The sequence below is a fragment of the Gasterosteus aculeatus genome, chromosome 12 (genome assembly GCF_964276395.1).
Source record: "Gasterosteus aculeatus chromosome 12, fGasAcu3.hap1.1, whole genome shotgun sequence".
Taxonomy (NCBI): Eukaryota; Metazoa; Chordata; class Actinopteri; order Perciformes; family Gasterosteidae; genus Gasterosteus; species Gasterosteus aculeatus.
The window spans coordinates 720031-744429 of record NC_135700.1 but is presented as its reverse complement, the minus strand read 5'-3'; the positions used below and the strand labels follow the sequence as shown (position 1 = coordinate 744429).

Below are 24399 nucleotides of genomic sequence, written 5' to 3'. Positions count from 1 at the left end.
CGTCTACGACGGCGAGATGCTGAGCGGCGCTCAAGCGCGTGAGATACGGAGCTGCTTTCAGGGCGCGTCGGAGAAACAAATCTGTCGTTCTTGCCGAGCACTTCATGAGATTAAAGAGCGAGAGACGGTGCACCTTTTCTCTACAGTAGCTGAACCATCTTAACGGGGAAAATAAGTTATTCTAAAAGCAGCCGAAGATTTAAGGCGTGGATGGCGAGGGGGGCGGCGGGAGCGGACGCACCTTAAAGCATCCATCGGACCCTGAACGCACCGTCTCCACCACAGTTGTGATTAAAGGTTTGGGTGGGCCGCAAAAGATTTTCCGATTTCAAAGTGGGCCGCGGCATTCTTGAGTTTGGGAACCGCTGAAATAGACGTCACCAGCCGTACTCACTCATAATCACTCACAAGAAGTCAAGAGGCCATGAGGCTCATTTCATTGACGCCAATTCATGTTGCTGTATGTATATTTTTGACCCAGCAGATTTTGTCACTTTTTTTGTTAACCCATAATAAAGTCATAAAGGGGTTCATGGCTCCGCTTCACCAGCCAGGACTTCACATAATGTGATGGATCTTTCTTGAGGCAGAGCCTCCCCTGTCATCATGAAAGTAAAAAACTAATATATTTGACTTTGACCGCGAAATTTGAAGATTCTATAGCTAAACTAAAACATTTCTCTTAGCATTTCTCTTAGCTATGTCTAACCTGCTTGCACATAATCTGTCGACAATTTTTCAATGAATTAGCCTAATCTGCAGCAATATGCGTGAGGATAATTACTCATTTTATTAGGCCTATTCAGATGGGACTTGGAATGCAGGTAACAAGCCAGCCTTATCTATTTGAAAGCACGTTATTAATAGCGTTTGTCCCTGTCTTAATGTGATGTTGAGCGAACCAAAACAACGTTAAAAACGTGAATTGATCTTCTTCAGTCTTACTTTGTACTTGAGGCCTTGTGGGAGTGGGAGCACTGAATGGTCTCTTCAAATATCGCCTGATATCCATTGGTAATTACCGGCGGTAATCCATTCTGTAGTATCTTGGATACTTCCGGTTCAAATGTCTGTCATGTTGTGATGAGGTCATCAAGGTGCGCGTTTATGCGCAGAAGTAAATATGCACTAATAAAGATGGACGCATACAGCGCCGACTAAAAGAAACTTACTGGTACGTGTCGTACTTAGACAATTAAATGTCAGTGCACGCACACGAATATTACACATTCCGAACAGGTAGGCAGGCAGGCTGATCCACAACGTGTGTTTACACACCTCCTGGATCCTGATTGGTGTTGCTGCTGCAGCCACAAGGCACTGATTGGATGCTCACAGACTGTAATACAGCGCAGATGAAAATGATTCAGACTACGGCTTTTAAATGTTCAACAATAGGAAACATAGGAAGGAAACTGTTTTAAAATTATACCAAGTTTATTTCGGATTATTCCAACAGGAGAATACAAGGCGCAGGGAACTTTAAGGTGCGTAAACGCCACTTAGAGGTGCGTAAACGCTATTTAGAGGTGCGAAATTGCTATTTCCAAAATTCCAGAGGTGCGTAAACGGCGTTTACGTGCGTTTACCCTCCACTACAGCCCTGGACCCCACACATATGCAGTAAAAAATCTAGAAGATTTCTTTTTTTGGCAAGAAAGACATGTTGAATGCTTATTTCAGTGTGGGTACGTGTGGGTTTGTTGGAAGGAAACTAGGAGAAGTCCCAGACTATAACAGCTGTGTGTCTCGTCTGGCGCCGCCCGCCGCCCCTTCTCTCATTATATGTGGGAAGAATACAATTAGTAAACTGGTGCTGAGGCCACTTATGCCTCACTCGATCCCCTCTGCAGCTGCTCCAAACCACGGCCCACCAACACTGGTGGGCGTTGAACCCACATCTCCACTGAAACTGGACTGTCAGGGATCACAGCCTTCCAGGGAAAGCTCATTCAAGAGAAGCGCTGTGGATTCCACCAGGTGGTGGAACAGTGGACTCGCTCTTTACTCTTGCAAGACGACTGGAGGGACCCTGTGAGTTCACCCAACCAGTGCACATGTGCGTTGTGGACGAAATGAGCATTAGAGACCGGGCAAGGGGTCAACAGAAGAGAACTTGATGTTTAGGGGCTCCTTCATGTCAAAAGGACAGCCAAGGTGGTTCAGCAGTTGGCCTCCTACTGGAGGAAGGAGGCCCCGGCAGGACCCAGGAGAAGCTGGACGGAAAATACACCTGGCCTTACTCAGGTGACATTTAAATAGCCGACGCCCCCTGGCGTCATCATTACATCATCACAAATAAATCAACAGAAAAGGCAGTTTCATTATGCACGATACAAATGTAGTGGAATGGCTTCTACAGTTCCATTACATTAAAAACATCTAGGGTGCTTTGCTTTACACGCCCACCATGCTCAAGTTGGCAAGATATTCAGATTCAATGGCTCGTCAGCGTTATTTGACCAAAACGGACCGGTCTGCGAGCCGGACGCATTGGTCTTAAATGTGCGGCCGACATTGTGGTAAATTAGGGTTGTAGCTGGTTGTCAACTACGGAGAAGTGCCGTTTGTGTTTTAACAATGTTTTTGACTGTTAAATTTTTTATTGTGGAAATTTGCGTCTATAGTTCTGGGAATGGGAATAAATCTCAAGAGATTAAATCCAGCCAATCCAAAGACTGGGTTTGTAACCAATTAGCTGTAGAGATCCCATGGTGATCCCAACAGCGAGCGAGCAAACAAACTCCATGTCGGCTGGTAACGCAGCTTGTCAATCACAGTAAACCTGGTCTCTAAATGGTCCATTTGAACTCTTTAACTTAACTAACTTTTGCAATGTTCACTGAGGGAATAAAGTAGTCCTTTTCTCAGACTTCCATGCACTCTGACTCATTTTGTGGACACGCTGGTCAGGGGGTACGTACTGGAGAGACCCCTCCAGTAATACTCACTCCCCGCTCTCCCACTTCTGCCAGTTAAGTGCAGCTGCTGGTCTGCAGGTTCCTCCAGTAGGATTTACACCCATCACTCCCCCCCAAGTACCATCGCTCGACGGGCCCTCCCTCGGTTCAACGCTATACTCTCTCTCCAATATGCTTATGTTCAACTACACGTGGTAATAAACTAACATCAGTGTCAAATGTTATTTATACACCTAAAAAGGCAAACTTATCTCAGTCATGGTTGTTATTATTTTTGGGGGAAAAGTAGCAATTTATACCAAAATCATATGCTTATCCTACATATATTATAGAAACAAAAAACTATTCAATGAAATGAATAAGTTCTTATTTTCTTTGGTATTTTTGTGATGAGCAATGATGATTGATGGGTAATATGTATGTTGTTGTCCAGTGTCAACTCAAGATAAAATACGCTATAGTTACACCAATTCGAAGGTCACAACAACGCAGTTCATTGAGCACAGCACAGCTGAACGTGTAGCAATGCCTTTTAAGCATAAGAGTGGAAGCTCTAGAGCAGCGGTTCCCAAACTCGAGAATGCCGCGGCCCAATTTGAAATCTGAAAATCTTTTGCGGCCCACCCAAACCTTTAATCACAACTCTGATCAAAACATAATGATTAAATGACCTTAAGAATTTAACCAAAATCAAACATCCGCGATCAAAAGTCCGTCCCCGCGAGGTATTTGCTCGCTTGTTGAACAAGCCTTTGTTGGCCAATATTTTGGACCTTTGGTGAAGTGTAGCAGACGCTTGTTGGTGGCCCCTCTTTCAAATCAAATGCATTAGTTCCTATGCATACGATTATTTACAGAAAGTTTTATGAAAAGCTGATTTCTAAAGTTTAGGTTCTCTGTACAATATTCAGTGGGTTCATTTTGCTGCAATCATTCCCATGTAGAAATATAGTGGGTTAATGTCTACCTGAGCAGAGAATAAGTAACAACTGTGTGTGTTATTATGGGGGCCACTTTGTACTTTTTCGACATAGCTTGCATGTTAGCTAGCTGTAAGCTAAACACTGTTAGCTCTGTCGACGCGGTTAATACCGTTAGCACCGTTAGCACCGGCAACAAGGCAATGGCTGTTGAGAGCCGTATGGGGGCAAGACATGCGCTTTTGTATTTAGCGCCTGTTCAGGAAACCTTGTTTGTTTTTAGATTCGATGGATACACCATAGCTTTAATGTCTGAATCTGTTAAAAGCTCCCATTTGCAAAATGTTTTAGGTACATTGGTGCTTTAAGCTAAATACCAAGATTATGATGGAACCATGGAAATATGCAGATATTTAGCAGAAAAAAAAGGTTTATAATGTTCATTATCATAGCTTAGCGAGTTAGTAAGCTAACATTTGCTAATCATCACTAAACACATACAGCAGAGTGTGTGTTTTGAAATGTTGGGAATCTGTCAGTCCAACCAACAGCTGACGAGACACTCCGGCCCAACAGGTCGACTCACTGAACGACCAACAGAGCGCCATTGCAATCATTAGAGCCAGTACGCCTTCTCTGACCATGTACAAAATATCACAAGTATTATCTGGCTCTCTCTCTGGTGTGGAAATCGCTATCAGAGACATTCATTCAAATCTGTGTCAGTTTCAAGAGAATCAGTCAAACCTCAATACACACAAAGAGTAGTAGTTTTGGGGGTGAAGTCCAGTGTTGGTGTGCACACAAGTTAGTTACCGTCATCACAGGCTATCTGCTGCAAGCTAAGCCAAGTTAAACACACAGCCAACTACAAGAGATTAACACAAGTCCATCGTTCCATTGGCCATGGCCAATTTTTGTTTCACTGTTTCTGCAAGTCCATCCCAGCTGATTTGGCTCTGTTCATCAAGTCTGACTGTTTCGTGTCAATTCTTCACGGCAGTAGTGATGCAGAGGCCTAAAGCGCTGAATGAATCACATCATTTGCTGCAGCCTAGATGGTGACATCTGCGAAGTCTCGTCTGGCAAATCCTTTCTGAAAAAAATAAAGACACAATACAAACAGGATAAGATATGAGAGTTACCTTTGTGCCATTCATTGTCATGCACTTTTCACCTGCCTATTTGAGTTCTTAATACGATTGAGAGGTTCAAAACTGCCGCCAACTTGCTTTGACTGTAACTTGGTCGGTTGGTAGACCTACTTTACCTCACAAAGCCTTAAAATACAGCAAACACGAGTCTAGAAGCCCTGAAGTCAGCTGATCGCAGGAACAAATAGTTTTGGCTTACATTTATTAAACGTTATAATGCGTAACAGAATACTGGTTGGCGTTTTTTTTTCTCATGGAGTAGTAAATCACTTGTAAGGAAAGAAACATCTAACAACCTAAACAAATGTACATCTAAAAAATAATTTACAATAGTTTTGTCTGTGTTGGCTTCCACCCGCTTGTCTTTTTGTTATTACTCAATAGGCTGTAAAGGAAACAGAGTGGCTTACTGCTACTGGTAAGAATGCAGAGAAAGGTGTGGTCTGCAAAAAACAACTGAGCTGGGACTATGGTGATAAATCTGTGACGGTTCATCGCTTTCACTTCCAGACATCTGATGCATCGTTAATGTAGGAATGTTGATAGCTAACATGTGAAAGAGCAGCAGGTCTGATAATCACCCATTCAGTGGTCACTAGATGCCTTGTACAAAAGCTCGTACCTGCCCAGTTGATCTTTACCTTATTTCTTGGGGTAAGTTTTTTTTAGATAGAGTTATTTGGTCAGGATTAGCCTTTTAGGGACCAGGGTTAGTCACAAGAAGCATCATGGCTTGTATCTTCAGTAGTTTTAGACATGTTGCTCTGGCCCAACCTTTGTCAGAACCTCATGGAATTGGGTTGAAGAGAAACTCCCAACAGGATATCTATCAAATGTAGTGACTTCACCGTGGAAACTCGACTATCAGATAAACACAGCTTTAGTTTTACTGTGTCAGGCTCAGTGTGTGGGGAAGGTTGTACAGGGAGAACACAACAGTGCTAGAGACTTTAAAGAGACAAAAGCAAAATATCTTGGCCCAGATGCTTAGTGTTTCTACCACGGGTGGTCACTCTCAAATAAAAGTCTCAAACCCGACAGCAGCAGTGGATGTACTGAGAGATCCTCACAGAATGTAGAGAAAAGGATTGGCTTAAAATAAAACAATTACATCTTTGAAATGATGTATGTATATTTGTTTTTTCATGAGTAATTGCCATTTATAAGATTCAAACCCTTAACAGTTCAGGCATTAGAGAAATAAAGTGTCTAATATATCATAAAAGGGGCCACTAAGATAGCTAATGTTGTTCGCCTACTTGGACTTTTATCAACTTCATGAACTGGTGATACAGCAAGTGCATACTTTAAACATAGTGTGTGATTTGTTTAGCTCCTTTACAATTTAAATGTCTGCAAACATGGCCAGACGTTTTCCTTCTACATGAATTGAACAGCTGATACATTTACTCGGTTCCTCTTCCAGCACAATTGTTGGAACAGCACCAGCTATGATCAGTATTTTCATATTGGGTTCAAAGGAATCGCACTGGCCAACACTCCCAATGCAACAAACACAGCAGCTTGGTCAGCAGCACAACGCTTCTATGACCTCAAGCATTCGTTTTTTACGTTGTGCTAATGTTTTGTTTGTCAAGTGCAGCAATTTACGTCCATTTAATGCTTTCAAAATTAGTTTACATGTAGTTTACAAATAAACTCCTTGGTTAGGTTGAGGCTTCTGTTGAAAGAAGAATATTTGTAAAGCCAGGTTGTAAAGCCATTGGGTGATGCATGTATATGTATATACTTATATATGTGTATATATATATATATATATATATATATGTATATACATGTATATATATATACAGCGTTTCCCCTACCATTATATCAGGGACCCCTCACCCTGAAATGACCTCCCTGCACCCTTTTAAATAGCGGTTAATGGATTGTGGTTATCACTAATTTATCTTAATCATGCTGTTGGTTTTCCAACGTTTGTCTAAGACAGAAATATTGAATCAAAGAATTTACATCCTGTAGTAAAGAAAGTAAAAAGTTGAATAACAATAACAACTGATTTGTCATGATATCTGATATCTGTGGTGTGGCCGACTAAAAACCACCCCAACGTTAAAAAAACGGTATGAACTCCACAGTCTAATTAGCGTTAGCTCCAGAGAATTCTTTGTATCGTCAGCCAAGTACTGCAGGATAAGAGGGCTTATCTGGGAATACTTGGGCTAAAAACAGCCTCTCATGGTAGACAAAAGGGGGGGCAAGAGGACCATGCGGAGCGGAGTGAAGGTCAAATGGGATATAAAACAGATGTGTAGAAGAAACCATCTGGTGGAGACAAAGGTTTAGAGCATAATGGCAGCCAACTCCCACACATTCTGCTCTCCTTTTAACATCACTCGTACAAATCCATTCATACAAACAGCAGCGTAAAATACCACTTTAAAACTCTTTTTGGTGTTTTTGCGATCAAAATGTAACTCTGAGTCCCACTGCAAACAGAAGTCAGCAAAAAGCATTGCTGGTTACAACTGTTTTACACAACGGCCATCATCCATATATATATGTATGCTTGTATTAAAATAAATGCAATACATTATTGTAAAGTTGAATACACTAAATATGTCTTAAATGTAGCATAAACTCAACAAACGTGTTAAATTCCACTAAACTCCTGCAACAAGTGAAATATTATTTTTCCCTAATTACTAATTTCTCAGTTCATCAAATGGATATTTTTATATTATATATAATTAATTGTAGTTCACGGCTATGGAAAAATCTGTGGGTTCAGTTGGCTAAAGGCTAGCTCAGGAGTCGGATTGCACTTGCTGTTTAATTTACAACCTTTGAAGTCTTTCTTCCTCTGAACAATAAACCATTTTTCCAGCTAAAGTGCAAAAACACCCACTTGTGCTATTGCCATGCCAGCTAAACCGCATGTCCAATTTTATACAATTAACAAATGTGCCCATTGATTTAATAAAGTTATGTAAATACGTCCATCCAACAGTTTAGTATGTTTTTTGTTTTTTTGATGTTAGACGCTGAATAGAATAGAAAGACATGCGCTCCCTCTGGGGAAACTTTCTGCTAAGGACCTTCAAAAGCTTAACGCAAAAAGGTTATCACGGATAAAAAAGGCGAGACAACATTGGTGGTGCGGTGATACTGTTGGAAGCACTAGTTAACCAACATCAACTGCGCCAAACTTCTACAAGTCGGTCAAACAAATGGATGTGTAATGTTAACTAAGCCGAAACGTTCTGCCAACCAAAATAGAAAATGTTACAACTAATATTATCACGTAATGTATCAGAACCATTGAAAAAGGATGCAGCGTGCTTACCCTCTGTGACGCTCAGATAGCAACTGGCCCCAGAACCTTAACATCACTATGTGCATTTATTTAGAACCATAACATTACCATGTGCATTCATTTAGAACCTTAACATCACTATGTGCATTTATTTAGAACCTTAACATTACCATGTGCATTCATTTAGAACCTTAACATTACCATGTGTTGGGGGAAAATACCATGTGCATTCATTTAGAACCTTAACATTACCATGTGCATTCCTTTAGAACCTTAACATTACCATGTGCATTCCTTTAGAACCTTAACATTACCATGTGCATTCCTTTAGAACCTTAACATTACCATGTGCATTCCTTTAGAACCTTAACATTACCATGTGCATTCATTTAGAACCTTAACATTACCATGTGCATTCATTTAGAACCTTAACATTACCATGTGCATTCCTTTAGAACCTTAACATTACCATGTGCATTCATTCAGAACCTGGTGCATATCAAAAGCGGTCAGTCCATTCCAACGGCAAACTTGTTTTATGCAAACCTTTTGAAAAAGGAATTAGCCTGGTTTCCATCAACTGGTTTTGAGCAAATAGAATATGTTGGGGTGGTTGGGATTATAGCTTGTTGCTATAGGCTACGCATGCCTGTACTCCATCAGTTTAGAAGAACCAGTAAAGGTTGTTACCTGAACACAAAACAAGGTGCCATCTACACAAGGGAACATCGGCGAGAGGACTATATTTCCTAATAGTCAGCTGGTGTCGGCTATGTTTCGTGCGGTACAGAGATGAGGACAATATAAGTATGTATCTGATTCATAAACGGTGTTTATGACAGCTGTGGCTCTTTAGCTGCAGCTATTTGAGTAAACAAACCATCAAAAAACATTGTACATTTTTTGGTCTATCTGTCTGAACCCATTTTGCAAGTTGTTTTTGCTGCGTATCCATGTGCCTCTTATAAGAATAGAAACTATTGAGGTGATTTTGCACAGTGTATCTTGGCGTCAGCAGGCGTCGGTCTCACCTGCTTGTAGTCTTTGTGCAGTTTGTTGTACTGGAACATGTTGCAGAGAACAGTTGAGGCCGCTCTGGCAGCCTTTACACTCCCAGAACTAAAAGAAGACAGTGCTGGACGGTTATAAACATCAGGACATGCCAAAGCAGAGGCAGGGGGTGTAATAAACACTAGAAACTAATTAGCCAAATGTTATGTTTTCATGAGGCCAGTGGCCAGAGGGGCGAATAGCATCCAGAATGTGGAAAGTAAACACAGGTCACATCTACAAGCTGAAAGATTTTAGGACCACACAGCTATGGACGAATTATAAAGATTCAAAAGAAACATTCATGCTGAGGTTTTAACTTTTTCTTCCGTTTTATCACTGAAGGTTTGAGGATTACAATAGAAGTCAGTCTTACCTGTTATCATGCATTGTCTTTATACCGATCAATTTTGGTAGGCCGTTAAAGTATGAGATGTCGCGGGCTGCCAAGGAACTGCAGGTGACCAAGTGATTGAGGGCCCCACAGATGTTGACCACCACCTCGGAGGATGGCGTTTTCTGAAGGCCATCGCTGGGCAGCTTGGAGACCAGAACACTGACCATGTTCCTAGCTTTCAGAACAAAGATCGAGACCTTTAAAGCTCCAGCTCTGTTGGTTCGGTTCATTCATACGGCACTCTTTCAACAGCCCTGTTTCCCTTCATAACATTTAAGATTTGGGACACCAATTATGCTGTTACACTGGTGACCTGACTGGTGACAGACAGGGTTCAAGCACACAGATGGGTGGTCCTCATGTGTTGCCTCTTACCCAAGTGGTCTTTGCTGGCTGAGTGTCTGCTCACATTCCTCAGCAGGCCGGTCAGGGGCCGCAGCTCCATGTCACTGTCGGTGTCCAACAGATCCAGCAGGATGGGCAGCATCCGCTCCTGCTCCACCACCACAGCGCACAGCACCGACACCCACTGATGGGGGGGGGGCGGAGATCACACAACACTGTACTGAGTTCTGCTGCTTGTTTGATGTTTGGTTTTCTCAAGGAGGAATCCAACAGTTGTATTCATCGGTCATGCATACATACCCTGGCATCTCCTGCAGTGATATTTTGAAGGGCTCCTATGGCCGCCTCGCGGCTGTTGGAGCTGCTGTTGTTCTGCAGAACAAGCTTGTACAGCACCACCACATTAGGGTGATACAACCACTCAGCCCCCTTCGGCTGCCGGGACACCTCAGACAGTACGGACAGATTCTGGTTACGCTGTCGGGGGAAAAGAGAGATCAATGTTATTTACTACTTTCAAAGAGTTATATCTTTTAAACAAAGCAGCAGTCTCGATCATAAAAAACAGACATTCTTAGTTTTTAATAATTGTATTTTTGGTTTAGGTCACACAACAGTTTTATGAAAAAACAAACAACACAAAGGTGAATGCTAGTGGGAATTCATTTAAGGGTCTACGTCAATGGTGAATCAAAGTCAATGTTGTTCCTGTGCCGATGGGAGGGTTCCAGCACCGCCGATGTTGCATGTGTACAGATTGTAAAGAAGCAGAAAAATAGGAATTGCAGTGTAAAACTAGCTGGTCCTCGAGTGACCACGTTTGCCTGTTTGGCGTATCGGACCCAGTCTCCCCTGGAGTTACTACTCTGCGGGGCAGACTGGCCAACGGACAAATCTTGGTTTATTTCTTGGACGGGGGGGGGGGGTGCCCCCTGATGGGGAGATTTATTCATCACATTTCAAATTAAAACAACATTGTGATTAAAACGTAAGCACACAGTCAAACCGCACTTTCTCTTTTGGTTATAAGACATGAATTAGACGCCTCAATCCAAAGTCAACTAGCAAACTAAATGCAGAGTCTCTCCCTCAGTGCAGCCATGCGCATTGCGTCACTGTGTGGGGGAAAGAAAAAGCTTGGCAGGCGTGCAGTGCCAGTTACCGTTGCTAAGCTACGATAGTACAATCCCCCACCTAGGGAGGGGCTCAGCGCTCAGTTAAGTTGTCCATTGGGATTTCAACATTCTGTCTCGGACCAAAGGCCGTCACAGCAGTCTAGTCTCAAGTTGACGAGATATATCTCTCTATCTATGTAGCAACATAGAAATCCTCCCTGTTCAGCCTCTATGTAACCGGACGAATGCACGAGCGTGTCATACAGTTGTGAGAACGTACGTATGAAGCTACCCCAAACCTACTCTCCGCTGCTTGCAGTTGAAGCGAGTAACGTCATATTGGAATCTGAGCCTCCCCGAGGACCTGAGGACGCGTCTAGAGTTTCTGTCTGCTGGGCCACTCATTATCTGGCTATTAATGAGACACCTGAGAGACCGCTGACCTGCTGGAGAGGCTCCAAAAGTAGAATATCTTTGAAATCACATTTATTGACATGTCTTGCAAGCACAAAGCCTCATCAGCATTGAGAATGTGTGTGCTCAGTCTCACCTGTGTGTCTTTTTTGTTGTACAGAGTAAAGCAGCCGATGGCCTCGCCCTTCCCGGAGGCAGACGCTCTCGTTGGGCCCTCCAGACGGAGTCTGACTGAGGGAGGAAGCTCCGCATACAGCTTGTAGGACAGATTCCTCATCACACACAGTGAATTCTCTAAACCCTGAACATTGAAGGTAGACGGAGAGAAGAGAGAATGAATAACCAAGTTACCTGAGTGCAGCTGAGAAGCTCGTCCTCTGGTCACATGGAGATTACCGAGGCATTGAATCTTTATGCTCTTGCCGTCGGTTTTTCAAACTCTAACTAACGTAACATTATGAGTACATTTTAGAGGGTCGGTCAGCTATTTTTCAAGTGGAGTTGTAGCACGTTCTCATCCATCAGTGTTTTTCCCACACTACAACTTTCACAAATACTTTAGATAATTTAGGATTTCAACTTTATAGTTCTCAACCGGGACCTTCAGTATCTGGATCTAGTGGAGGTTGTCCGATTTAGCAGCTGGAGCTTTTATTTGACTGTGCCAGAAGGTTGGTCGCCAACATTTCAGTAAGTATCAGATTGGACTCCACATAAAGAACTTGGATCCCTCGTGGGAACCGATGGGCTTGATTAATATCACATTGTTGGTTTTGGTCACTTCATGCCAATTAGAAAAGTATAGATATACACACGCTTATTCTTTACTGTAAATACGTCTTTCATTGGGACAGTCTCCTGCTCTCCAGCTCTGCTGCCTGGGGCTCACAGCTGTTGCTGTTTTTGGAGGGGCCATAAGGGTCGTGGTCATTTCCTACTCATACAGTGTATGATAACGGCACGGGCTATTGCGGTGCAGGTTGGGTTTACCTTGTCATCTCCCCTGTCCTCTTGTTGAATGTAGGACACCAGAGAGTCTACCAGGCCTTGCATGTCTCTCATCTTCCGCCTTGTCCTCTCATTCACCGAGCTCAAGTTTCTATGCCCCAAAAGACACAGACAGAGATGTAAACCCACTGCGCTATGAGAAACATAGAAGCAGTGACGCTGTCTCCCTGGAATTTATCTTGGAACCATTTTGACTTGACTTTGTGAATTTGTGCTGAGAACCTTCAGCAGCACCTTCACCAACTGGAAATATAGTACGGTCCAATACATGGGACGTATTGGACCGTACTGCACTTACAGGTCTTTCTTTCAGAGCCTGCATTCAGTAAAAAGCACAATGAAATCCTCTATTCAAATGTACCCTTAAGGGAGGCGTTTCATGAATTAAAGGGATTGAAATGAAGTCCAATAAATTTTTCTGGTGTTTTGTGGATAATGAAGCAACAAAGGGCTGCCCCTTTACTCCCCCTGATTTGTGCCTCTGCCTAGCCAGCAACTCCATAGCAACGGCAGACAAGGTTCATGAATGCTTGTATGTATCTTCATTCAACAGAGGGACAGAACGTGGGACATTACAACATAATGTTTTGGAGTAAAACTGTTTCTCTTTTGTGCAGCATTGCAGAATTTTCATCAAGCTCTACGGTGACATGAAGATTCAGCTTTCTCAGTACTGATTGATTGTCAAATAACTGTCAAAACATCGGGATGTCGGGTAATGAACGGTCGATCCATTCCACACTGAACCAGCTACACATTCTAGAGTGTCCCCAAGATCATACAAACACCACTGTATTAGTGCAACAAATCCTAGTGCATCCCTACAGCTGCACCTCTGGTATAATGAAACCGTCCAACCCGTTGTGTGGACTCGCGGGCGCTACTACGGAGTCACCTGAGGCAGCCGCTGGTGTTGTAGAAGATGTCCCTCTCAGATGGACTCAGAGGGACGCTGCTGCACAGAGGAATCAGTACTTTCTCCGTCAGCTCTGACAAAACTTCTTTGGAAAGCTTCTCCTTCAGGTTGTCTCTGGAGGACAGATTCCACAGGACACCTGCAGTCAAAAACAAAAATTCTATTCACTTATCTGAATCACTGGATAGAGATGATGGTGGCCACGCACAGGTTACAGTGGGATATCGATGCACGGACATGCGTCTGAGGTCAGTGCTACCTGTGATGGTCTTCCGAAGCTCCTCGTCAGGTTGGCCGAGGATGCTGACGAGGCGCATCACTCCACCGGCGTCGATGAGTGCCGCCTTATTGTCAGCGTTCTCGTAGATGAGGTTCCGCGTGGCGCCGGTGGAGAAACGCTGCACCTCTTGATTGTCACTGGAGAAAAGCTGAACTAGAGCTGGAACGCCATGTAGAAAACGAACCTGAGAGAGGGGATCCGGATCAGGAACAACACACAGCCTATACTGTAAAAGCACACATGTGGAGATGGCGCGCTGCTATTGCCCACCAGGCAGACCAAATTAAAAACTGACAATTGATCACATAAAGAAATTGCAGCAAATATAGGGAAATATGACCAAAAGTGTCAACATGCAAGCAGGTTACCTGGTTTTTGGCTTCGTTGCTATGGTAACACTTGTGTTGTATGTATGCAGCTCCAAGAACTTGCAAGGTAACGTCTGATTCCGACAGATATTGGACAGCTGTGGGCATGTCCAGACTCTGCATACTGCACACACACACACACAATAAGTTCTATGATCAGCAACATTGATTGATCTGTTGATTGTATATTTCCAATTATCAATTCATAACTTTGTCCCCAAAAAAATCAGATACACACAAACAAGGTTTTTCCATCCAGTCCATTATGCGTTATGCACCTCTGCGTAGTAACAGTCTTACGTAGTAACAGCGTACATGAAGCTGACTTGCCCCAGATGTTCACCGGGTAAGTGAATAAATAATGTGCCTCACTCTTCCAGCGGGTCGTTGTTGTGTATCGATGCCCCATCCAAGATATCCACTCCTTTCCCGACACTCCTCAAACTGCGAAGTGAGGGGGCGCGGTGGATGGACGCCTGGCACTGCCCTGTCCCAATGCCGTGGCTGGCCCTGGACATGTGCTGCTGCCACTGTGTCCCCCAGCTGTCCCCTGCCATGGGGACTCCTCTTCCTGAGCCCACCCAGCCCTCCTGGCCAAAGGCGGAGCTCTGCTGCTGTTGCTGGTAGTGCTGCTGTCGGTTGGTGATCCGGCTGATGGTGCGGTGAGAGGGGCCCTTGTAGGTGTATTGGTACGGCTGCTCCTCCTCCTGCCAGTAGCCTCTTTCCTGGGCCAGGGTCCCGCTGAGGCTGCGCCTCAGGGTCCCGAGGGCCGGCACTGTAATCTCTGGAGGACGCGACGCAGCGATAGCAGCCTCCTGGTCCGCTTGGCACAGCGACTTGGAGCGCGTGTTCCGGCTGTGTGAGGACCGGAAGCTGCTCTGGACCTCGCTCATTTGTTTATGACGAGCTTTAGAACTAGTTTCCACAGCAGAGCGGGAGGAGAAACCAGAGGAGGGAAGGGGTGCTGTTGGCATCTGCAAGTTGGAGGGGGAGGAAAGGGTCAGCAGACGCAGCAGCGGGTTGAATGATGAAAGATGAATACCCCTTTCCGCAGATTTTTGATATGAAAAGGCAAATCGGGAATCATTTACCCAGTGCCGCAGAGAGTGTCTTCTACGGTACGGAAGGAGAAAATTTATCGGTAGTATTTTCCTTCCTTAAAGGTGCTCGATATAGAGCAGGCGGCTAGCAGTGTGTGATGCTAACTGAGCTAACAGTGTTGACCTGGGGGGAAACGTGGGTGGGGATGCCATTGCCGTGCGTAACATAGAGTTAGCTAGCTAGTTTGGAGCCCGAGATGCACTAAAAGGCTCAAGCTGACAAAGAGAAACCACACAGAAGGACTCATCTGCTCAGGTACGCTATGTGTAGTTAGCTGCTATGTTAGCACCTTTCTGTTGACAGTGAGAGGCCCTTCCTCCTCCTCTTCATCAAAGCCTGGCTACCGTTAGCTGCAGGAAGCGCGCGTGGGCTTCTGCATTGTGCAAATGGCATCCTGTTTATATTTGTCTTTGTCATTGTTCTGGATTTGGTGAGCAGGCCTTCAGAGCAAAGAGGAAACATTATTCATACACGACTGGCTCTCAACATTCCAGTGTGTGTGTGTGTGTGAACAATCCTCTACCTCTAGAAGTATTTTGTATTCTGTATCTAGAGACTCTACTAAAGGCAATGCTAACTTTTATAATTAAAACAGTATTTAGTTTAGAGAACATGCCATTACATTATCTTTATCAATAGTTTTATTGGAACACTGGCTAAAAACTGCCCGATTTAGGATGTTAGATGTATGCAGAGACCCGATCGGAGGGATTTTCTTTTAGGCCAACCAACTTCACAAGACGAATACTCCTTATCTATATCCCATTCTGCCTGCAAGCTGTGTGTGTATTATGTATATTGGCGTTTTTTAATAACTTCTGTCCTCCTTTAATGCAGTGGTTCTCAACTGGTCCGGCTCCGGGACCCACCATCACCCCTTAATGACAAGCGAGGAACATTCTCAACTTCTCAAATGTATTTAATGAAAATATGGTGCAGTTTGAACCTGAGAGAGTATGGAGACAGAATACGTATGCCAACACAAAAACAGCCAGCTGTTAATTTCTCATTTTTATTTTCCCAGGCAAAGGCCCATTAAAAAGTTGAGAATCACTGCTTTAATGTATCCATGGGCTGTTAAGCAGGTGACATGGTGTATGCGATAACATCTTTGTTCCCAAACAACGAGTAATGCTCGTATATTCTACAACATGTAATACTTGTCTACATCTATTTTGAAGGTTCTTGACATGAAAAAGTGCTCTGAAGATCCAAACTTCCCCGTATGTCCACTGCCCGCTTTATGCTCCTCTGTTAAACGGGGCAAAACGTTCAGTAAAGAGATAAATAGCCCAGTAATAGTAATCTGTACTTGATGCCGCTTTGTTCCTGCATGTATGACAGTGTTGTGCAGTACGTGGAGGCGGTACTCACAGCCATAACACGGCTGGGTGTGTGTATCATGGATCTGGAACTGAAACCAAGGTTGTGTGAAAAGCTCTTGACCTCAGGATAGTTGTTGTCTAGAAACAAGAGGAAAGACAAATATTAGTGATTTGGACAGTTGTGCCAGTGTGTTAAAACAGACTAAATGTTCGTATTCAGAATGTCGCCTCGTGTCATCGTGACCTGCATGGATGGGACTTTTTTTATTGGTGAACTGTTTACAAAACGTATTCTACAGACCTTGATACCCAACACACACGCATCCAAGCTGGACGGAAGGAAAGGGGGGAGGGGATGCTGCTGGGAGGGAGCTGCATACCTGAACAATGGCATCATCGGGTCAGGGGTGAGGGAAGCTCGGACACGACCACCAGTCAGGGGAACATGCTAACGTAATCCAGATCCCTTATACAGCGCAACAGAACGGATGGCAACAACTTTACACATAAGGCAGATCTGTTTTTGCACTAAGTAAGGATATTAGATTTAATCCATCAATATTAAATGGAACGCGCCTATTTTTCAAATCTTATCCTCAACCCTCCCAAGAGCTATGAGCCCTGTTACTTTTTGTAATGTGGCTAAACGTGACGCACAGGTCGCTCCAGGGGTTCTAGCAAATTAAGAAAATACCAACGGATTAGGCAGGTCAAAAGGGGACAAAGCAGGTTAGAAAGCTGTCGTGCAATAGTCCACCTTCTCTTTTTCAAACACACACTTAGTTGTGGCTCCAACAGGATCACCATCAGAGCCACAGCTCTGTGCTCATCATACATTTTTGGAATATTTTGAATACAGCATATATGCAAAATATTGCAATATATGATATTTGCTGTCTAAAGATATAATCGAGTAATGTCCACCTGAGTAGAGAAGTCGATGCGTGTAGTGTAATCAGCGCTTCTCCTTGCTATGTACTTTTAGTGCATGTTAGTGCACGTGGGCATGCCCATCTGGCTGGCGCACGGCCCCCTTCTTAACTGCCCAGAAACAGAGTATCCTCCGCCCCGGCTCCTCCTCATGTAAACACTAGAGGACAATGAACGACGGGGATTATATACCCGGTAATATTTTTGAATTAAGATATCTGTGGAAAAAATATGCTTTTCCTGCATATCCTCTCTACTTGGGCTCAGGCACGGTCCCAAAGAAGCAGGTTGACAATCACTGATAAAGATAAATGAGTTACATTATCATTTCAGCACCATGAAATACATTGAGATTTGGGCTGGCCCTTCGCCGCCCTAGTCTGGCGACGCGTCTTAGCGTCATGACAATGGCGAGCAGTATCCCTCCAACAAGACTAAACCCTGACTCACTACATTCTCTCCTCAGAGCCGGTTGACTTACGGTGAAACAACTGGGCCCAGATCAGCCGGACCACAATCAGACGACGGACCGGCGTCAAAGGGAAGCCGCACGCACAACGCTTCTGTATATTTATCCTTTAATATAATATATTTATTATAATATATTTATATTGGATATTTATAGTAATAGTTACGATATGGTAGTTATATCATATTCTGAATATTGTTTTATATACATATTTATATATACATATTTATTATTATAGTGACTTGAATAAGATGTCCTTATTATGTTAAGCGGTTGGAATAGATATTAAATATTTAACTGCAAAGTAAATCACACTGGGATGTTTATTGAAACTGGCTGGCCCTACCAGAGAAAAACCCCACCAGCCGCCACTGCCGTTAGCTCTGTCATAGCTTGGACTGCTAGCGCTGTTAGCATCATTCGCTAGAGCTGTTGTGAGGCAGTCAAAGCACTTCCAATATTGTTAAATGCACCTTTAAATTACCCGAGATTAATCGCATCTCTGTGTGGTGTCACTTCGCGGTTAAATGTCATTGAAAGGTTAATGAAGTGAATTTAAAAAGAGGGACTGTATTACGTTACAGAACTATAGAAAGTTTATATCTGAACCCACTGGCTCTGCTGACAGGTTAATCATCTATTGGATTAGCTGGAATAAAAAAGGCTCTCCTGGAAGAGAGCTTAGTCGATCAAACGCTAAACTCCTGACTATTTAAACGGCCATCATACTCTTGATAGACGGTAGAATGTTGGATCACAGAGAGCTGTGTGCGGCGATACCTGTCACTTCTTAATTATGACCTTCATAAGCAGCTCATGCTGTGATTGGCCAGCTGTGCAGAGGACAGGAAGCCACGTAGCTCCCTAGCTAACCGTTGCCCTTCCTTTGCATGTGAACGGCCAAGTGCATTGTTGTGAATGCTTCTGAGCAAGTGTTTCCCTCCACACTATGGAGGCCCCCTTTTTATTCCTAAATATCCTCCTACGACGACTCTATCAGGGGGTCTGGGGTTCTGTCTCATTTAGCGAATCGTTGAAGATTATGAATCACACTGTATGTCTGCTGGAAAGCGTGAGAGACGCAGCTCAGTCAAGTCCGGGAACAAAACCCCATTGGCATGCCATGAGAAATCCACAATATGGGAGTGCTGCTATCTTAAGTATGTTTTCAATCATCTCCTCTCTTGACGCTTTTTGAAGCTGAATGAACCCAGATGGCGTCTGCAAAACAAGAAGCCTCTCAGTAATTTATGTTTGTATGGAATGTGTGAAGCTCCTCTCATTCGCTGTTATTGGGTCATCGTCTCCACCCGAAGCCTTTCTGAACCCTGCGATCTCTGGTCTTCATCTTCTGCTGAAGCTCCGGTCCTCGTAGCATGATGTCTTAAAAACACACTCTAAACCCACGATAACCAGACTTCTAACTACACACACCAGTTACTCGCTACATTGGGGAAACACACATCTTTTAGGATTAGGGTCTAAAGTTTGGCATTAAAAGGGGGTTATATGATTGAAATGGACATGAGAGACATTCAATGTGGAACTTGCTGGCTGTAGCTTTATACTTGGTGGACGGAAGTGAGACGCGTCCTTTCTGTGTGTTGATGTTCTTTTGGAGTGACCTCATTACTCCACTATATCTTTAGAAAGTAAAAAGCTGTTTCCGTGTTAAATGAATGAACTAAATGGCAAATAGCAGCTGTGAGTAAAACAGGGTTGTGTATAGAATTGACGTTGTCATTTAGTTGGATTGATGGTTGGCGCTTAGGTTACTATGTGCCCTCTTCTTGTTATCTAACTCAACTGCACATCTAACTTCATTCACAACACTTAGAATACAGAAGTTTTTATAAAATGTCAGACTTAGACTTAGTTTGTATTATGCTAAGTAGTGAAATAAGATCTCCTAAGAAGTGTTTCTCTATCTAACATCTACTTGGATGTTGTTAAAAGAAAAAAGATCAGTATATCCAACCAGCTGTATTTTAGCTCGGAGGTGTTTTGTTATAGGGAATGTATTCCTTTCTCAAGCAGCAAATGTTTTTGAGTAGTATTTCCAGTTTTCTCTGATATTCCGTCCTTGAATTCTTGTGAGCCGGTGATACGAGGACAATGACAGACGGCCTCGGCGGGCAAAGTGCACGGCAGTCTAAAATAAATCCTGATAACGGGCTGTGAAGAGGAGATTGGACAGGAATGTTCCACACATTGGTGCTCAATGACTTTAGGTGGGTTGTTGAACCATCAGCTAACATTTCTTAATAATATAATTTAAAGAGCACATTCACACCGGCACACACGGCACTTATTTCTTTCTACGGTTTCATTGTTTTGCTCAGCTCGCCTCTCCGTCGGTTTCCTTTGTTTTTGTTTTTTGTAGCTGACTGCATCCTCATACTACAACTTCATCTTCAGCCAACTTTATTTCTCTTTCAGTTGCACCCAAATATCAAGCAAAACAAATTCCAAACCAATTTCTTGTTGTGAAAATGGAAATCGGAAGAACAAAACTCTTATATAAAAAGAAGAGCCGGTTAATTTAATCACGCATTGGAAATTGAAAAACATTTCAATGGCCCTTATTTTTTGTGTATTGTGCACGTCCATCAGTTTTAGAACCAAGAGCACCCCATTGTTTTTGCTATATTTGGGGTGACGTGAGCCTCTGAGGCTCTGTGAGCGTGACTGGGCGTTTCCCACCCAGACGCTGCACACGGAGCGGATGCTTTTAAAATGGCTTCAGTTGCACTTAGAAATGATAGAATCTGACATTAGTGCAAGACATAAAACATGCGTTTCTTATATTTATCATTATTCTATAGCTTACTGTAACTAAATAAATAAATAAAGGGTAAACAGGAATAACACCAAGATGGTAAAACTGTCTCGTTCTCTGGTTTCTAAACTCTGAATGAGAAATATAGATGTCTCTCTGTTATGGCTCAGAGATGTGACCTAAGTCCTTTTACTGGTGAAAGGTGGCTCACGCAAGCTTCCATGTAGCTTTCAGACAACATCCTGACTCAAACCGAGGCGCGGCCTTCTTATCAGGCGGGAGAGGGAGTAGCGGTCCATTTCTCCTTCCTCACCCTGACTTTCCGTTTTAAAAACACGATTGCGAGGTTAAGACAATGAAACAGTTGGGGCTCATCTAACCGGCTGAACGGAGAGAGTCGTGACAAACAGTGAGTAGTCCCGTGTGCTCAATAATCACTTATAACTAATGGAGAAGCAATTTTCATTGAACAGCTGAACTGTTATAACTATAAGACCGCCCTGACCAAACCTGTCATAATTAAAGTTTCCCAAGAGAGGAAAGAAAACAGGAAATGAGCAGGAAGTAACACATCACGCTTCTCATAGTGCACAAACACCGGGCAGTGTAGCAGGCCAACGACACACAACTACACACAACTGTTCTGCCATCATTTACATACATTCAGGGTAAAACTGATGTTTTATATAAATGTTGACACCAATGAAAAAACTGCTAAACGGTTCCACAGTGTATATGGACAAAGTAATCACCTCAGAATAAACTGTCTTGTTACTCTTTTGGGATAAACTGGATGACATTAACAAGTATGTGCCTTTAGCACAGGGGCGCTAACAGCTCTCCAACTGTCATGTTGTGTATAATCAGAGCCAAAGTGGCCCAGCACAGTCCTCTGCTGAAGTCGCTATTTGGTTCGAAATGTCACACCAATACGAGATCGTCTGTGTCCCAATGGTGCGCTGCACGGTAGACAGTTTGGTGCATGACATTTGATTATGGGATGTTACTGCAAACAGTCCCATTGAGCTCTACTTCTCAGAAAATTCAGGAAAAAAGAAAGGAACGCCAAAAATTGTAACGGCAGAAGCATTTCCATACTGCAACATCCGTCATGTGACCCTCCATGCCTCCTAAGTTGACCCATGAAAACATCAACTGGGCTCACTGTTAACTCAAGAATAGAATTTAAGGTACTTCTCCTTGCTTGTAACACCGTATTGCCCTACAAGGCAGCTGCGCTCCATAGATGCTGGGTTACTTGTTGTTCCTGTGGTTTTAAAAAGTAGGCTGGGGGCCAGAGCCTTCAGTTATCAAGCTCCTCTTTTGTGGAACCAGGTTCCACTTTCAGTCCGGGGGGCAGATTCGGTCAGCTCTTTTAAAGTAAAACTTAAAACTTTCCTCTTTGATTCTGCCTATAGTTAGGGCTGGCTCAGGTTAGTCCGGACCAGCCCTTAGTTAAGCTGCTATAGGCTTAGACTGCAGGGGAACTTCTTAGGCCACACCGAGCTCCTCTCTCGCTCTCGTTCTACCATAATTCAAGTTTTATTAATGCACATGACTAATTCAGCTTCTTTCCGGGAGTTTTTTTTTGTGCTTTCTCCCCTATCAGGTCTCCGTAGATTGTGGTTCCTTCGGGACCCTGGTCCTGACACCTACCGTGGCCCTGCTGACGCCTGCTGCTGCCATCATCATCATCATCATCATTATTTTAGATATTAATCATATTACTGTACTCATAAACCGACATTACTCTCTCCTAAAGTCTCTGTGCTCTCCCTCCCCACAGGCTTCTGTGGATGATGGTTCTATCTGATGGTGGTTCTATCTGATGGTGGTTCTATCTGATGGTTCTATCTGATGGTGGTTCTATCTGATGGTGGTTCTATGTGATGGTGGTTCTATCTTATGGTGGTTCTATCTGATGGTTGTTCTATGTGATGGTGGTTCTATCTGATGGTTGTGCTATCTGATGGTTCTATCTGATGGTGGTTCTATCTGATGGTTCTATCTGATGGTGGTTCTATCTGATGGTGGTTCTATCTGATGGTGGTTCTATGTGATGGTGGTTCTATCTGATGGTTCTATGTGATGGTGGTTGTCCCTGCAGTGGTCCTGCTGTGCGCCTGGCTTACTACTCACAATTACTTGAATCATTCTGTCATATAGTCTCATGTATTATACATTGTTCATTCTGTACACATGGCATCCATTGTAGTCTGTCCATCAGGAGACGGATCCTCCTCTGACGTTCTCCCTGAGGTTTCTTCCCTTTTTTCCCTCTTGGAAGGGTTTTTCATTGTTTGGGGAGTTTTTCCTGTGCCGATGGTGGGTTTCGGGACAGAGGATGTTGTATGTGTACAGACTGTAAAGCCCTCTGAGGCAAATTTGTAATTTGCAATTTTGGGCTATACAAAATAAAATAAATTGAATTGAATTGTTTTTCAAACTAAAGGGAGTGCTAGAGTCTGTCAGTAGTATCACACCGGCTCATGTAAATATTAATAAATAAAAAACAAAAGTGGTTAAGTCACAGAGATTTCCCATTTATTTATTGGAAACACGCTATATGTGTATCATTGTTGTGTCTCAGATTTTGTCCGGCCGTTAGAAGCACAACAACCTCACATACCGAGGGTCAAAGGGATCAACACAGCTTCAGCAGCCAGAAGTGAGCGCATGTCCTCATGGAGACGGAGGAGACTAAAAACGGAGCTAAAAGGGAGACCGGATGTTGCAGTTTACGTCCATCGGGAGGCCGGACGATTCAAAATCCAATGCTATTGGCTGAGAATACGTCACTGTTGCGTTTGAAACGTGTCCCAAGCATAATAAATGATTAATAACATCCCAGCAGTGACGCCTATTGATGACATGGTGGCGCTGTCTGCTCGTAGAGGCCTTATTTATTGCACATTTATTGAACGCTCAGTCCGCAGAAGAGCGTCCCTGGGATCCGCGCTGTGAGGGGCTCACCTGTTGATCCATTGCGCGTGTCGTCCAGTCTGGGCAGGGACGAGGACCTGTTCTCCGCCAGCCGCATCCGGACCTGCTCCCGGACCCTTCGGGCTCTGGCCCCGGGGTCCGCTGACGGGCCGTCCGGGGGAACCACGTACGCGGTGCACGAGGTTCTGGGCTGAAGAGCGGACAGAAAGCAGCCCTCCGCCACCGACACACTCATTCTCACACGGTAATCGGACCGGAGGGGCAAGAAGGGTCCTGCACAGCGGGGGGTGAGGCGGGTGGTCCGGGGGGTTAAAGAGGCTCCGCCGTCTGCGCGCTACTGCTGCGAAATGGAGACCGGTCAGCGACTTCAACTGTGTGGAGGCGGGACGTTCAGGGTTGTTTTGTTGGGGGGGGGGGGTCCAACTACTGACAGATCAGCACTGATCAGAAATGACGTTAACAAAGGACTTGCGACAGCAGGTGAAATGTCACGCCGACAGGTTAACTTTAAATGAGGAGTATAAACTAAACATTTGCTTCTTGCAACTTCATTGGTAGCTGGATGGAGGATGTGTGCTCCCAAGCGTCTATCTCAAGCATGTCACATGGAATATTGCACAGCCTTTTGGGGGAGACCATGGAAAGCCAATGTATGCAGGCCAGTGAGCGATACACTAAAGTCAA

General features: G+C 43.9%; 1 protein-coding gene across 1 annotated transcript; it reads right to left on the bottom strand.

Moving 5' to 3' along the window:
- Positions 1-4113: 4113 nt before the first annotated feature.
- Positions 4114-24094, bottom strand: LOC120809862 (plakophilin-3). Its single transcript, XM_040164009.2, has 13 exons — positions 23746-24094; positions 16644-16732; positions 14541-15142; positions 14169-14292; positions 13780-13984; positions 13500-13659; positions 12587-12695; positions 11733-11897; positions 10368-10544; positions 10098-10251; positions 9702-9897; positions 9307-9394; positions 4114-4937 (listed from the first exon to the last, which is right to left on the bottom strand). The coding sequence occupies exons 1-13, from the start codon at positions 23948-23950 to the stop codon at positions 4896-4898; spliced, it is 2316 nt and encodes a 771-aa protein (XP_040019943.2). The 5' UTR covers positions 23951-24094; the 3' UTR covers positions 4114-4895.
- Positions 24095-24399: the final 305 nt, after the last annotated feature.